This window comes from Stegostoma tigrinum, chromosome 30 (genome assembly GCF_030684315.1).
Source record: "Stegostoma tigrinum isolate sSteTig4 chromosome 30, sSteTig4.hap1, whole genome shotgun sequence".
NCBI classification, from domain to species: Eukaryota; Metazoa; Chordata; class Chondrichthyes; order Orectolobiformes; family Stegostomatidae; genus Stegostoma; species Stegostoma tigrinum.
This window is the reverse complement of record NC_081383.1, coordinates 13,819,171-13,835,737: the sequence shown is the minus strand read 5'-3', so window position 1 is coordinate 13,835,737 and position 16,567 is coordinate 13,819,171. Positions and strand designations below refer to the sequence as shown.

The 16,567-nt window shown below is 40.9% G+C and overlaps 1 protein-coding gene across 7 annotated transcripts in view; it reads left to right on the top strand.

The window, feature by feature from the left end:
- The window catches only part of LOC125465713 (interleukin-6 receptor subunit beta-like), an 88,100-nt gene extending 74,538 nt beyond the window's left edge, over positions 1 to 13,562 (top strand). For all 7 annotated transcript variants that reach the window (XM_059638564.1, XM_059638569.1, XM_059638567.1 and 4 more), the window contains 5 exons: positions 2,830 to 2,976; positions 6,188 to 6,328; positions 8,414 to 8,510; positions 8,622 to 8,703; positions 9,452 to 13,562. In XM_059638564.1, the coding sequence (XP_059494547.1) occupies positions 2,830 to 2,976; positions 6,188 to 6,328; positions 8,414 to 8,510; positions 8,622 to 8,703; positions 9,452 to 9,967 (983 nt within the window). In that variant the 3' untranslated portion in view covers positions 9,968 to 13,562. The remainder of the gene's footprint in view (positions 1 to 2,829; positions 2,977 to 6,187; positions 6,329 to 8,413; positions 8,511 to 8,621; positions 8,704 to 9,451) is intronic.
- The last annotated feature ends 3,005 nt before the right edge of the window (positions 13,563 to 16,567 follow it).

Here is a 16,567-nt window from a genome sequence, read left to right as displayed (position 1 = left end):
TAGGTACACACTGTGGCACGGTGTACGGTCGGTGAAGGAATGAGTGGGTGTTTCGGGTGGTGATCAAGTAGGAGTTTTTTGTAATCCTGGATGATATTGAGCTTCTTGTGCACTGTTGGAGTTAACATATCCAAGCAAGTTTGGAATATTCTATCACACATTTAACTTATGCTTTGAAAGTGGTTGAGTGGCTTTGGGGAGTCAAGGAGCTGAATTACGTACCAGAGACATCTCAGTCTCTGATCCGAGCTTATAGCCACAGTATTTGTGTGGCTGGTCCAGTTACATGTGTGGTCAATGGTGAGACCCAGGATAATGATGATGGGGTAATTCAGCAATTGTAATGCCATTGAATGTTCAAGGTAGGATATTAAGACTCTCTTAATGGAGATGGTCATTGCTTTGCACTTGTGAGGTGTGAATGTAACTTTGAAACTTGTCAGCCCAAGCATGGATATTGTCCAAATCTTGCTGGATATGGACATGAATTGCTTCAGGATGTAAGGAGTTACAAATGAAGTTCAACATTTATCAGTGAATAATGCCACTTTTGGCCATATGTTGGAGGAATGGTCACTGATGATGATTGGGCCTTGGAAACTGCCCTGAGGAACTCCAGGGTCAGTGTCCAGAAAACCAGAAACAAGAAGTCCTAGATTTATGGAAAATACAAATTAGAGCTGATTATTCTCACAGAACTGACACAACTTTCTCCTTCTCTTTCAAAACTACTCAAAATACCAGCCCACAAAGTTATTACAATGTCCTCAATTTTAGATTTCATATGCCTTTAATATAATGAAAGGTGTTTCACAGGAACATGAAAAAAAATGAGTAGGTTACACAGTTAGGGAGGAAAACAGCGTCTTTGCCACATCCCTTCCCAAATCAATCCAAACTCTTGGCACCCTTGCACCACAAACATAGTAATAAGTCTAACAGTTTACAATTTTACATATCCATAGCGAAGAGATAGTGAAATGGAAGAACTATAAAGACTCAGAAGTGGGTCTGTTTGTTGTAAGGCTACCATCTGTGCTTTGAGGATAGATTTATTATCATCTTTAACATTTAACATGTTGGCATTTCAGAAGAATTTCAAAATGTGAGCCGAACAGTTTACGACTGAAACAGAAACTGGGGGCAAAACTCAGCAGGTCTGGCAACATCTGTGAAGAGAAATCAGAGTTAACATTTCAGGTCCAGTAACCTTTCCTCAGAACTGAGGGTAGATGAGCTTTCTGGTTTTGCTTCTGATTTACAGCATCTGCAATTCTTTTGGTTTTTATTTAGTCTACTACTGAAACCTGGTAGAAACTGGAAAGCTCAGTTCTGTCTGTGTAGCCCAAAGAATACGCGCTGACAAGTTTCACCTTGTTTTTCAAACAACCCATCATTCATTAATTTATGGATCAAAATTCAGACAGCCATGACAATTCTCCAAAAAAAATGCTTCAGACGCACAACTCTAAAATAATTGAAAACATCCCTGAGTCGAAACTACTCAATCATATTTTAAGAGAGGACTACCTTTTATTCAGTTTGTCTGAGTGAACGTTCAGCTGAGAACAGGATTAGGGCCTACTAAAGGTATTTGCCATGGCGAAGTTTTCTTTTTAGTGCACATATGAAGAAAGTTTCCTCAGGCAGAGTAATGTTCACCAAATAGTCCCCTGCAAAAGACAGAGAAACACAATCTGGGGCAGCACGGTGGCTCAGTGGTTAGCACTGCTGCCTCACAGCGCCAAGGACCCAGGTTCAATTCCACCCTTGGGCGACTGTCTGTGTGGAGTTTGCACATTCTTCCCATGCTCTGGTTTCCTCACACAGTCCAAAGATGTGGAGGCTAGGTGGATTGGCCGTGCTAAATTGCCCGTAGTGTTCAGGGATGTGAAGATTAAGTGGGTTATGTTTGGGTGGGGTGCTCCAAGGTTCGGTGTTGGGCTGAAAGGGCTGTTGCCCCACTGTAGGGATTCTATGAAGATGGCTACAGGAGCACCTCAGAGGTTGGCATCTCTGCAGAAGGTAAATCCTCAAAGCTTGCCCAGTATCTCCAAAGTACAAGTTGTAAGTGTGATAAAATGTTCCCTCTTTTCCTAGATGAGTACAGTTCCAACAAAACTCAGGAAGCTGGATACAATGAAGGACAAAGCACCTTTATCTATTGCCTCAAACAGTTACTCTCTGCACCAAGATCACGCACTAATAGCAGTGTTACCATCTACTAGATGTACTGCAGCAATGCACCTAGCCTCCTTTGACAGCACCTTCCAAACCCACAACAAAAAACAAAGAAAATTATAGCACAGGAACAGGCCCTTTGGCCCTCCAAGCCTGCGCCGACATACTGCCCATCACAACTAAAACCGCCTACCTTTCTGGGGATCATATCCCTCTATTCTGATCCTATTCATGTATTTGTCAAGATGCCCTTTAAAAGTCACTGTAGTATCTACTTCCACCACCTCCCCCACAACTCCTAACCATCCATAGGAGTAAAGGTGTTAGACACCTGGGGACGCGACACAAGTAGCCCTCCAGATCACTCGCTGTCCTGTGTTGGAAACTCCAATCCTTCATTGTCACTGAGTCAAAGTCCTGGAACTCTCGGCACTGTGGGGCTATCTACATCCCAGGGGCTTCATCCATACAAGCCAGCAGCTCACTATCACCTTCTCAAGGCCAGTTAAGGACAGGCAATAATTGCTGGCTTTGTCAGAATAGAATTTGACCTTGCTCATGAATAGGTAAAAACTTGGCAGAAAATGTTGACAGAAAATGATTTTAAAATGTCTGGTTTGTTCTCACTTATGTCATTTAATATTGCAGCCCCGCGACGGAGTCCTGAAATTAGAACGAAGCAAATCTGGAAAACCAAAGTACGGCTCGAGTGGGATGAACTTCCAATTGATGATCGGAATGGCTTTATCAGGAACTACACCATATTGTATAAAAATAAGAATGACAAGATGAATTGTAAGTAAAAGCAGCAAGATTGGATTTGGTTTAGTTAGGGTTAGGACAAAGTAACTGCTATGAGTCAGTATCACTCAGATAGCTGCCATTTTCACTGTCTCTGACACTTAAATGAAAATTTGTGTCACTGGAACAGCCTGAGGATGTGATAGTTTGAGTGGAAGCATTGAGATGCATTTAGTTCAGACGGCCGGAGCACAATAAGTAATACGTTTACAAAAGGTAATGTTTAGGCCCTCTAGGCACACAGTGCACAATCTAAATTGTATTGCTGAACAAAGAAACATGTTGCTGAAGATTTTCATAAAAGTGAGCAACACTGTATATGGATTTCAATGTCCGGTGTGATGCAAGGCAGAAGTCACATGCTGAGTGCTCCATCGGGTCTGGATTCCCGATCTTAATGCCAAGCCCCATTTGCTGGTCCTGATGCATCACCCTCAACCTTGTCCCAGGTCCTATTACCAGTTTGTAGGATATACATCCCAATGATTGGTAGACAAATCAAACAACTTGTTCCTTCAGTGTTGCTAACAACGCTCAACCTGCCAACACTTGTACAGCCCAGAGTAAAGCAATTGGATGTGAGTCCACAATTGGGCAGCTGTTGCTGTATATCAAGAACAGAAGTTGCAGGAAAAGCTCTGCAGATCTGGCAGCACTTGTGAAGAGAAATCAGAGTTAACATTTCAGGTCTGGTGACCATCCCTCAGAACTGTTGAGCTTTTCCAGGAACTTCTGTTTTTGTTTCGAATTTACAGCATCTGCAGTTCTTTTAGTGTTTACTTGCTGCATAATCCTGTGTGTGCTAAAAGCAACACCAACTTAAGATCAAAATTCAAACTCAAAACGTAATTCATTTATGCTTGTTGGAAGTGACATACATTCATGAGCAAAGATATGGTCTCTGCAAACAAGAGGAATATATTTAAGCCTTACGCCTTTTTTGAGGTCGGACAGCATATGTAAAGGGAAAGCACGGTGCAACAAAAGTATTCTGTCATCTCTTCACAAATGCTGCTGGGTCTGCTGAGATTTTCCAGCAGTTTCTTGTTTTGCTTCAGATTTTCAGCATCTGCAGTTCTTTGTTTTATTTTATCTTTCTTTGAGGCATTGCTTTGTCTATAAAAGGACTAAGAGCAGGAGTACATACTTCAGCTCCTTGAGCCTGCTGTGCAATTTGATACGATCCTGGCTGCACTCACCTCAGCCTCAGTTGCACTTTCCGGTCAATTCTCCAAAACCCTTGCCCGTACTAATTAATGTCCCACCATCCACCAGACTGGATGGTAGTGAATTCCTTTAAGAGAAGGCAGTGGGTTCAGTTGCAAGGAAAATCATGAAATATGTTAAAGATAGTGGGTTCAGCAAAGTTTCCAGAACAATTAAGTGGACCCAGAATATGGAAAGCCTCAAATCTTCAGGCATGGCGGATAAGGTGAGAGCTATGAGAAGGGCTGGCCGTGGGACCGGGGGTGTTGTACTTATATTTACACAGGAAATGAAAAAAGGTAAAATGCGCTTGTAGTGCAGATTGAAATTGGCAGGAAGGATGTTGTGTGCCTGCGAAGGGATCAGGGCTAGGAACTTAGTATCCAAGGATACACGTCCTGTCGAAAGGACAGGCTGATGGGTACAGAGGGTAGGTTGCCTTATTAGTAAGAAATGAAATTAAATATAAAGCAAGAAGTGATATAAGGTCAAAAGGCGTAGAATCTGTGTGAGTTAAGTTAGGGTACTGCAAAGGGAAAAAAGATGCTGATGGGAGTTATGTGCAGTAAAGGCCCCTGGCAATAATCATGATGCCGGGCAGAAAATGTAGGAAAGGCATGTAAGAAATTACAATAATCGTAGAGGACTTTAAGATTTGGTGGACTGGGAAAGTCAGGTTGGTAGCAGATCCCAAGAAAAGTAATTGGTGGAATGTCCACAAATTGGTTTTTTTTTATGGATCAGCTGGTGATGAAGCTCACTAGGGTAGTTCTAGATTTGGTGATTAATATTAAAGTAGACTTATTTAGGAAGCTTAAAGTGAAGGAATTCCTACGGGGCAGAGACCATAATATGAGAGAATTCACCCAGGAGTTTGAGAGGGAGTAGTTGGAATCAGATGTAACAGTATTGCAATTGAGTAACAGTAGTTACATGGATATAAGGGAGGAGCTGGCCAGCATTGATTGGAAGGGGAGCCTAGGAGGGAAGATGGCGGAGGAATAATGACAGGTGTTTCTAGGGCTAACTTGGGAGGCATAGCACAAATTCTTCTCAAAGAAAAAGGAACACATTGAGGGGAGGACAAAGCAACCATGGCTGACAAGGGACATTAGGGACAGCATAAAAGTAATAGGAAAGAACAAACAATGTGATGAAGATTAGTGGGAAGCCAGAGGACTATGGAAAATTTAAGAAAACAGCAGCAGACAACTAAAATAGCAAAAATGGGGGAGAAGATGAAATATGAGGTAAGCTAGCTAGGAAGGAGATTGCTGGAGGTCTTTTAGATAAATAAAAGGTAAGACAGAGGCAACAGTGGACATTGGACCATTGCAAAATAAGGTTGGAGAAGTAGTAACAGGAAACAAAGAAATGACAGAGGAACTAAATAAGTACTTGTGTCAGTTTTCACAGTGGAAGATGCCAGAGGCATACCAGAGCTTCAAGGGGTAGAGGTGAGTTTAAGGGCCATCACTAAGAAGAAGGCACAAAACAGAAGTTGCTGGAAAAGCTCAGCAGGTCTGGTAGCATCTGTGAAGAAAAAAAATCAGAATTAACATTTCGGGTCCAATGACCCTTCCTCTGAACAGGAAGGGTCACCGGACCTGAAACCTTAACTCTGATTCTTTTTCTTCACAGATGCTGCCAGACCTACTGAACTTTTCCAGCAACTTCCATTTTTATTCCTGATTTCCAGCATCCACATTTCTTTCGGTTTTTACTAAGAAGGAGGTACTGGGAGATCTGAAAGGTCTGCAGGTGGATAAATCACCTGCCCACAAACCTGGCATTTTACCCACACATGAACCTCCAAAAAAGATTGACCTGTCTAGGAGCAGAGGTACCTCCCAATTATTAGACCTACCTCCACAAGGTCTCAAAAAAAAATCAAAGTTCTGCCCATTAGATTATATGCTTCCTAACCCATTTGTTTAGGGATTTATCTGCAGAATTCCTTTTGACTCCAACAACTGTATTTAGCTTCTTTTCTCCACAGCTGTTGCATTAAATGGATCCATACAAGATTATATGATTGCTGGTCTGATAGCAAACACAGAGTATGAGATCAACATCATGGTCTCCACTGATGGAGGAAGTACCACTGGTTCCAACTTGACTATCACTACCAAGATGTTTGGTAAATATTTCAGTTTGGATGCTCAGACCTTCTACAGTTGTGCAACGTTTTAAAGAAACATGTTACCATGGAGCACTGTGTATAGTTTCAGTCCTCTGACCTAAGAAAAGACATGTTGGAAGCAATTCCAAGAAGGTTTGCTGGGCTGATTTGTGGGATAAAGGGATTGTCTTAAGAAAGTAGTTTGAGCAGATTGGGCCTGTACTCATTGACGTTGAGCGAAATGACGCGACCATATCGAAACATATAAGATTCAGAGGGGTCATGACCAGATGGGTGCTGAATGGAGATTTCCCCTTATGGTAAAGTCTGGACCTACAGACCACAGTCTCAAAATAAGGGACTCTTCATATAAGATGGAGATGAGCATGCATTTATTTTCTGAGAGCTGTGTTTGTCTTTGGAAGTCTTTATTTAAGTCGGAGTTAGAATGTTTTGATTGACAAGGAAGGCAAGGGTTATGGAGGAAGGGCAAGGACAATTGAGTTAAAAGCACAACCGGCTCAGCCCTGAACTTCCAAGTTGTCTTCTATTGAAATAAATTGTTCAGAGCTCAAGTATTTTGCGAAATGATTTGAAATAAATAATATTTTACCGTTCTACAATATTTTAGTTAGTACATCTGAAGTTGTTAGTATGGAAGAGCATGGATTTAAAAAGAAGTATTTCGACAATATAAACTTCAATAAAATTACAGTTGATGCATAAATTTGCTGGGCCATAGATGTAACTTACCCAAGCATCAGCACAGAACGGGCACTTGTTGCCTCTACAAACCACTGTCCAGTCCCATCCAATATATTTTGTCATTAACTTCAGAAGGGCAAAAATAGCATCTAGGAGGTAATGTGAGCACCCACTGGTCTCATGAACACATTGAAATTTCAGGTGCTCCTCCCTCAATCCTCCACACATCACAGTCTATCAGGTAGGATGGATGTTCAGTGGTTAGCACTGCTGCCTCAGGGACCCAGGTTTGATTCCAACCTCGGGCAACTGTCTGTGTAGGGTTTGCATGTTCTCCCTGTGGCTGCGTGGGTTAGAACATAGAATATAGAACATAGAACTATATAGCACGGTACAAGCTCTTTGGCCTGCAATGTTGTGCTGAACTTTTACCTTAAACCTAAGGTCTATCTAACCTCCACCCCCTATATTATACTATCATCCAGATGCCTATCTAATAGCTGCTTAAATGCCCCTAATGAGGCCAACTCCACTACCCTCTCTGGCAATGCATTCCACAACCCTCCCCTGAGTAAAGAACCTACCTGTGACGACTCCCCTATATCTACCTCCACTCACTTTAAAACTATGCTCCCTCATAATAGCTACCTCTGCTCTAGGATAAAGTCTCTGGCAGTCCATTCTATCTATACCTCTGATCATTCTGTTCACTTCTATCAAGTCACCTCTCATCCTTTGTCGTTCTCAAGAGAAAAGCCCTAGCTCTCTCAAGCTTTCCTCATAAGGGCTTCCCTCCATTCCAGGCAACATCCTGATAAATCTCCTCTGCACCTTTTTCAATGCTTCTACATCTTTCCTGTTATGAGGCGACCAGAACTGAACACAATACTCCAGATGTGGCCAAACCAGGGTTTCCACCTGGTGCTCCAGTTTCCTCCCACAGTCCAAAGATGTGCAGGAAGAACTGGCCATACTAAATTGCCCATAGTGTCCTGGGATGTATAGGCTAGGTGGATTGGCCATGGTAAATGCAGGGTTACAGGGATAGGATAGAGGGGGTGGGTTTTGGAGAGATGGTCTTTGGAGAGTCAGTGTGGACTCAACAGGTTAATGCTCTGCTTCCACACTGTCAGGATTCCATGATCAAAACTCATCTAACTGAGGCTTGACTTCAACTCAAACCAAGTTCACTCGCATGCAAACATCACTGCAGCCACAAATAAGGTCAAAGCGAGATTGAAGATCACTTTTAGTTGAGATGTACTATCCTTTACAAGGTACTGCTCACTCCACGTAACTTTAAACTTTTGTGCAGGTTTTCCCCTCACTCAGTTTTGCACTGTGTAAAGTTGCCATCTTTGTCTTTGGATATGAATAACTTATCTTTTCTTTCATTAGATGATGGGGAAGTTGAAGCCTTCCTGATGGTCACGTTTTTACTCTCTCTGTTGACAGCACTGATTTTTATAGCCGTGTGCATCTATCAGCGACACAGGTATGTGGCAGCAATATGTTTCAACTTTGAACTAGGATGGACAGAATCTCATTGAGATAGGCGTTGTAATAATGTAGCATTCATTTCTCCCCTTATCCCTTGAACCTGCAGAATTAAGAAACATTTTTGGCCAAACATTCCAGATCCTGCCAATAGCACTCTCGCTCAATGGATGCCAAAGACATTAAGGGAGGTAATTTGTGTCTAATTGTTCATTCCTTATGTGTGAGAGTAATGAGTTATTTTATCATGAGAAGATTGCCAGCAGTGTTGGTTCCACTGGACAGTGTCAAATATAGAACAAAGCCCTTTAAAGAATCAGTAGTGTGATGGTTATAAAAATTCAGTAATCCTGGCAAACCATGACAGCTTAGCAACTTATCACACACAAAATTAAATCATCTCCTTGATATTCTTGCTGTTTACACCTTCGGTTTTAACCTTCACAAAGGAGCTGCTGCAAAGTGTCATAATAGACATGATGGGCCAAATGGTTTCCTGCTCTGCTCCTGTGGGTGGGACTGAATGGAGGTAATTTTGTTCTATAAGTCATATTGTGTTACTGCAGATTTTTTGCAGGTGGTTGTTGAGGTAAGGACCTGTAACCTAATTTAAAATCATCCATAATTGTTTCACATATTGACAAAGCTGAAGAGATTATATTAACATTACGTGATCTATTATTATTGGAGATGAGGATGAGGTTGACACTGGCACATTGACATTTATTGCCCAGCCCTTGTTTGCACTGATTAGCTGATATTGGATTGTCTTCTTGAACCTTTGCAGTTATTATGCTAATTACACTGCCAAGAAATAGTTGAATAGGGATTCGGCAGCATTCTACCATAAATAAAATGTTGGCAGATACATTGCAAAATGTGTTCTATTTTCTAAAGGATGTAATTCTAACAATGTCCTACATGTCTCTGCTTCAAAAGGAAGTTAAGGAGCTTAAAGAGGAGCTAAGTCCGAAGACTCAGATCCAGGTTGTCCATTGTGGTAGCTTGACCAAAGCCAACATTGGTAGCACCAATTACTGCTTGATGCAGGAGATGAAACATGGACAATATCCAGTACCTGAGACCAGCTGCTTAAACAAAGCAAACAGCAGCACCAAGCAATCACTACAGGTCCACAACTCCTGGCAAAACGTGTCAAATCTGCAAGAAGGTTTCCAGAAGCACTACATTGTCCTGGAGTGTAATGAGATGAACACTAATGAATACAAGAAACACGTGATTCCAACACTTGCTGTTGTTCCATCAGACTCCAGTCAGCCTTTTTTCACCGGTTTATCTCAAATCATTCCTGGCGAAGAACAAAAGGGATTATCACTATTTCACTATACCCCAGACCATATCCATGCTAAAACACTGCAGGAATCAAATGATGCAATAAATGAACGGGAACTGTTACAAGGCTTTCCATTTTTAATGAATTTAAATGTTGGTTAAAGTCCTGGTGTGTACAAAACTGAATATATTGTGATGCACAAGATGGGCCAAAGCATCTGTGCCTTGCTCATATGTTTGTGTAAGGACTACTACAACTTGTACTTGTGTGGCACCATTTGCATAGTAAAACATCCCAACGTGCTGAAGGGGGATAATCAAACAAACTTTGACACAGAGCCGCATAAGGTCCATGTTAGGTCAAGTGATCAAATACTTGGTCAAAAGGGGCAGATTTTAAACAATCTCTTTGAGGCGGAGAGAAGTAGAGAGTTGGAGAGGTTTAAGTTCAGAATTCTTGTGCTTAGGGCCAACGGAGCGTTAGTGCTGGAATAATTAAAACCGGAGTGCAGTTACCCTGACAGGTTGCAGGCTGGAGGAGGTTACAGAAGTGAGAGTAGACATAACACAAGCATTACTATCAGTTAACACTATGCTTTAAAGATTTTATTTTAGTCAAAATGCCTGTTTCAATTTTCAGTGGCAGTTTTCCCCAGGATGCAAACCATAGTGCATTTTATCTATTCTACTATCTGACAGAAAACCAAAGGCCACTTTTTTCTTGAACAAATAATCAAGGTTGGCGAAGGTGAGACTGAGTTTTAACCCTTTGTTTTTTTAAAATGTCGAATATGTTAATACTGAAAGGTGTAACAGATTCAATTTGCCATTTCTTCTGCTCCTAGTTTTAAAAATAATTGTCTTCTTATAAACTGGAACTTTTCAGTATTAAAAATTCTCCTGTGTCTGTGTAGAAAATCGTTATCATTGTACTAAAATCCCAGCAGTTTCTATCATGTTGTATTCCTGTTCCTTGCGGTTTTTCACCATTCATTATTAATATTGTTTGTCAGCCTCTTTTGGTTCTATAAAGTCTCAATGGCTTTGGTATTTTTGACCTTATCATTATCATAGAGTCCCTACAGTTTGTAAACTCAGCTCATCAAGTCCACATTAACCCTCTGAAGAGCACCCCACCTAGACACACCCCCTACCCTAACCCTGCATTTCCAATGGCTAACCCACCTAACCTGTGCATCCCTGGACACTATAGGGGCAATTTAGCATGACCAGTCCTTCTTGCACATCTTTGGACTGTGGGTTGAAACCAGAATGAACCCAAGTAGATGTGGGGAGAATGTGCAAACTCTACACAGACACTCGCTCGAGGGTTGAATCAAACCCAGGTTCCTGGCGCTGTGAGGCAGCAGTGCTAACCATTGAGCCGCCAAGCTGCACAACTCTCAATTATGACCAACTCTTGTGCGCTGTTTCTCTCATATCTCCTTTTCTGAAGATTAATGTTCCTGTCATGTTGAATGTGAGGGAAATGGGTGGTGCAAACATAAAACTTTCATCAGAGGACCAGATTTCAGGATTGTCCATGTGTTCTGCCTAGCACCAGTCAGCTGGCTGGACTAAACTTGGTGGTAACACTACCTGCCTTCATAATGAAGAACAATGCAAACAAAAGAAAACACACAGGAAATTGAACAAAATAACCAATGTGAATCTATCATAACTTCCTAAGGTTAACTAGGTATGGACTCAAAGAGGATTCATTTTGAGGATTTTTAAAAAAATTCATTCACAGGATGAGGGCATCGCTGGCTAAGCCAGCATTTATTGCCCATCTCTATTTGCCCAGAGGGCAGTAAAGAGCCAACCAGACTGTTGTGGGTCTAGAGACACATGTAGACCAGACCAGGTAAGGATGACAATTACATATAGATTCTGAGAGTAATCAGACAGGGCTAAAACACAAATGATGGGCCCAATAACCTCCTCTTGTGCTACAGGATTTTGCAATACTCTCTGAAAAAAAACTGTAGGCTAAGGAAAGATGTGACAGTAAACTTACATAAGGCTGAAAAGTTAGAAGTTGAATTGGTTTATAAAAATAGATGATAGAATATGTGATGACAGAAATAAAGATACGATTTAAAATTCAAAGTGGAAGAAGACAATAAACAATGACATTACCTATTTAATAATGTGAATATTGTAACAGGAATTAGGACCCAGTTGTTAACTATTGATATTGTTGCAAGTAGAAACTGTGAATTTGATATTTGTAAATAATTGAGATACCCTGGTAACTGCATTACACACTAATTATTTAATTGTGTCTGAAGAATATTATTGTGTATGGAAAATGCATTAAGTTAAACTCTTTCTGTGCTACAGCTTTGATTGAATTGCAGATATTAGGATCAACCATCTCCATACTTTCAACTTATTAGCACCTGTTCCTTATATACTTAATACAAATGTACATTTTTAGTTGAAATTATAGATACTGCTGATCAATCTATTCAGAAATATTAGGACATACATATACAGCAGGTGAAACTTAAACCTTGCCCCCACCCCAGTCTAAAGGAAGAGATATTGACACTGTGCTCCTAGGACTCCCCAACTGAAGTATTTAAATATGTGCACACTGCCTCCACCAAGTGGCCAATATAAGTAGTTCCATTGACCGTTTCATAGACAATCAGATAATCCCTACAGTGTGAAAACGGGCCCTTCGGCCCAACAAGTCCACACCGACTGTCAGAGCATCCCACCCAGACCTGTCTCCCTATAACCCTTCTAAATCTACACATCTCTGAACACTCCAGGCAATTTAATGTGGCCAATCCAACTAGCCTGCACATCTTTGGACTGTGGAAGGAAACCCATGCAGACATGGGGAGAATGTGCAAACTCCACACAGACAGTTGCCTGAGGATGGAATCGAACCCAGGTTCCTGGCGCTGTGAGGCAGCAGTGCTAACCACTGAGCCACCATTCAGATTGTTTTATTGTATAGGTTATTAAATATATATGTTAAAACATGATTATTTAGCAATGTAACTGGTGTGGGTGTACTTTGAAATAATTCAACCTTCCTTCTTGCCTTTATTACCTGTAAACATCACTATTCTGACACACTACTGACTGGCCTCCCAAGCTTTAGCTTCCATAAACCTGAAATAATTGAAAACTCTGCGAGGTAATTGAAAAATCCCAGCAAGCCCTAGGTTAGCTGCTGGGGAATCATCTCCTGGATTTTTCTCAGGCTTCTTTCCATATTCTGCACCGGCCTCGGCCCCCTCCCTCACCTTTATAATCTCCTCCAGGCCTACAACCTTCACAAGATCCATGCAGCTCCAATCATTGCCTCTTGTGCAGCTTTAATTTTAATAGTTTCACCACGTTCCTTCAGCTATGTGAACCCTAAACTAAGGAAGTCTCTACCTAAATCTTCCTTCTTCTCTACCTCTCTTTCCTCCTTTAGGATGCTCCAAAAAAAAATGTAGTTTTGACCAAGCTTTGGTCATGTACACTGATTCTTTAAGATTGTCCAGTGTCAAATTTCAGTTACTGACCCTCCTTTGATATTTTTTGGGACCTTTCCCTGCAGCACACGTGCCTAATGATGTTCTAATATCCTTCCAAGCCTCTCAAACCTTGCAATTACATGACTGTATACTTGTATACAAATGTTAAATGCACTAGCTTTAAAATTCTTGAATGACAGAGACAAGAGTTTCTTCGGACATATGAACATTGGACATTACACAACAAAACTCTTTCCTGAAGAACATATTGCATTCATATGAAATAAATGCTTATAATACAAACATTTGTAAACATTCTTATTTGGTAAATAAAACTTTTGCAATATCAGTGTTGTACTTGTTTAAAAAATATATATTTTTCTATGCTTATTATTTGATAAGAACGGTACCATGATGATGTGATGCCCTCTGGTGACTGTTTTGTGTAACTACATATTTTGGTAGCATTGTTTATGGTGCAACATTAGTCTGCTGAGTCAATCTAGCAATCTTACCTATTGCACATTAATTTCTGAAACTAATTAATGTTTCTCCCAAATACTTTCATGGTTATTTATTGTTGTGACTCTGTCGTATTTTGCAACATTTGTAGGTCATTCACTCTGTAACATTATTCATCATTCACCTTTAGAAATAGTGTATGATTTTTCTTTGCGCAAGGCCACCTCTAAAAAATTCCCAAAGTTACACAATAAGAAGTAAGGGGGCTGCAAGCTTAAACAGATTGATCATGAGTCCAAAAAAAATATTGAGAGCAGATGGTGTTCAGGGCGTCCAAAAGCTTTTCATAACTAATTAAATAGTTTTGAAGGTGGAAACACAATTTTCACAGCAAGATTAGAGGGTCTGAGTTATAGGTAGAGTCTGAGCAGACTGGGACATTTTACCCCTGGAGTTTTGGACACTGAGGGGTGAGCTTTAGGGGTTTATTAAATCATAAGGAACACAGATAGGGTGAATAGCCAAGGTCTTTATCCCAGGGTGGGGGGACCAGAACTGGAGGGCATAGGTTGAAGTTGAGAGGGGAAAGATTTAAAAAGGACCTGAGCGACAACATTTTCATGCAAAGGGTGGTGTGTGGTTGGAATGAGCTGCCAGAGGAGGTGGTGGAGGCTAGTATAATTACAATATTTAAAAGGCATCTGGATGGATACATGAATAGGAAGGGTTTAAGATCATAAGACCATAAGACATAGCAACAGAAATTAGGCCATTCAGCCCATCGAGTCTGCTTCGCCATTCAATCATGGCTGATACATTCCTCAACCCCATTCTCCTGCTTTCTCCCCATTACCCTTGATCGGCTTGATAATCAAGAACTTATCTATCTCAGTCTTAAATATATTCAATGACCTGGCCTCCACAGCCTTCTGTGGCAGTAAATTCCATAGATTCACCACTCTCTGGCTGAAGAAGTTTCTCCTTTTCTCCGTTCTAATAGGTCTTCCCTTTACTCTAAGGCTGTACCCTCGGGCCCGAGTCTCTCCTACCAATGGAACAATCTTCCCAACATCCATTCTATCCAGGCCATTCAGTATTCTGTAAGTTTCATTAGATCCCCCCCATCCTTCTAAACACCAATGAGCATGGTCCCAGAGTCCTCAAACATTGCTCATCTGTTAAGCTTTTAATTCCTGGGACCATTCTCGTGAACCTCAACTGAACCCGCTCCAGGGCCAGTACATCCTTCTTGGGAATATGGGGCCCAAAACTGCACGCAATACTCCAAGTGTTGGCTGACCAGCGCCTTATAAAGGTTTAGGGAGATATGAACCAAATGCTGGCAAATAGGACTAAATCAGTTTGGGACCATCTGGTCGGTGCAAACAAATTGGACCAAAGGGTCTGTTTCCATGCTTTATAACTCTATGACTCCACAACCAGCATTGTGCTAATGGTCAAACATCCTGAATTTTGATTGTGTAACAACAGCTTTTTGTTATGCAGAATTGTTTCTTGTAGCACAGCAAAGCTTCAAATGGAATCGATACATCAGGGGAATAATTAGCAGAAATGTTCACTGTGCGAATGCAATACTGAACATGAGCCATTCAGACTAGCAAGGTCCCAGACTGAATGCTTGGGTCTTTGTTGAGCTGGCTGTTGTGTCTCAGTTGACAATCATACCCTAGGTCAGGTTTTAGTCAACAAAAATAACCAAAAAATTACAGATACTAGAAATCAGAAACAAAATCAGAAATTGCTGGAAAAACTCAGCAAATCTGGTAGCATCTGTGGAGAGAAATCAGTGTTAATGTTTTACATCCAGTGACCCTCCTTCAGAACTGCAGACCTGCTGAGTTTTCCCAGTGATTTCTGATTTTGTCCTTACCATCTTTAAGGTAATTGGGAAAGAATAAGAAATGAGAATTTTTTTATTATCTGGAATGCACTACAGTAAGGCCTGTGAAAATAGATCCAACAATAATTATGAAAAGGAAAATGGTTAGCTACTTAAAGGGAGAAGGTTTGTAGGGCTACAGGTAAAGTGTTAGGAAATAGTGCCAACCAGTTAGATAGCTCATTCAAAGAACTGGCTTTAATGATCACCTTCTGTACTGTCTAAGCCTCCACATTTAACTATCATTCATATCTTTGTCATTATACACCAGCTCTGTACAAGCATTTGTTTCGTATATATTGTCTATAACCATTACATACAATAACTAATCCTCTTTTGCAGTTTCATAATAGAAAATGTTTTTAATTCATAAACTTAATTATTGTTAATATACACAAATAGCAAGTCCCGGCCAACTTCAAGAGGGTGAGGGGGCCAGAGGTGAGTGTAGTGGCCATCATTAACGAGAAAGTGTCAGGGAAGTTGCAAGGTCTGAAAGTGTATAAATCACCTGGACCAAATGGACTACAACCCACAGTTCTGAAGGTAATAGCTGGGGAGACTGTAGAGACATTGGGGGTGACATTTCAGGAATCAGTAGAGTTATGGAGAGTCCCAAAGGACTGGAAAATAGATAATATCACATCTCTTTTAAGAAGGGGAGGAGGCAGAAGACAGGAAACTGTGGGTTGGTTAGCCTGACTTTGGTCATTGGTAAGAATTTACAGTCCATTATTAAGGATGAGATTGTGGAATATTTGGAAGTGCATGGTTAAATAGGGATCAGTTAGCATAGCTTTGTCAAGGGGAGGTCATGCCTGACAAATTGATTGGAATTCTTTGAGGACTTAATTTGCAAGTTGGTCAAAGGAGAGCCAATGGGCGTGATCTTTTTCACTTTCCAGAAGGCCTTTG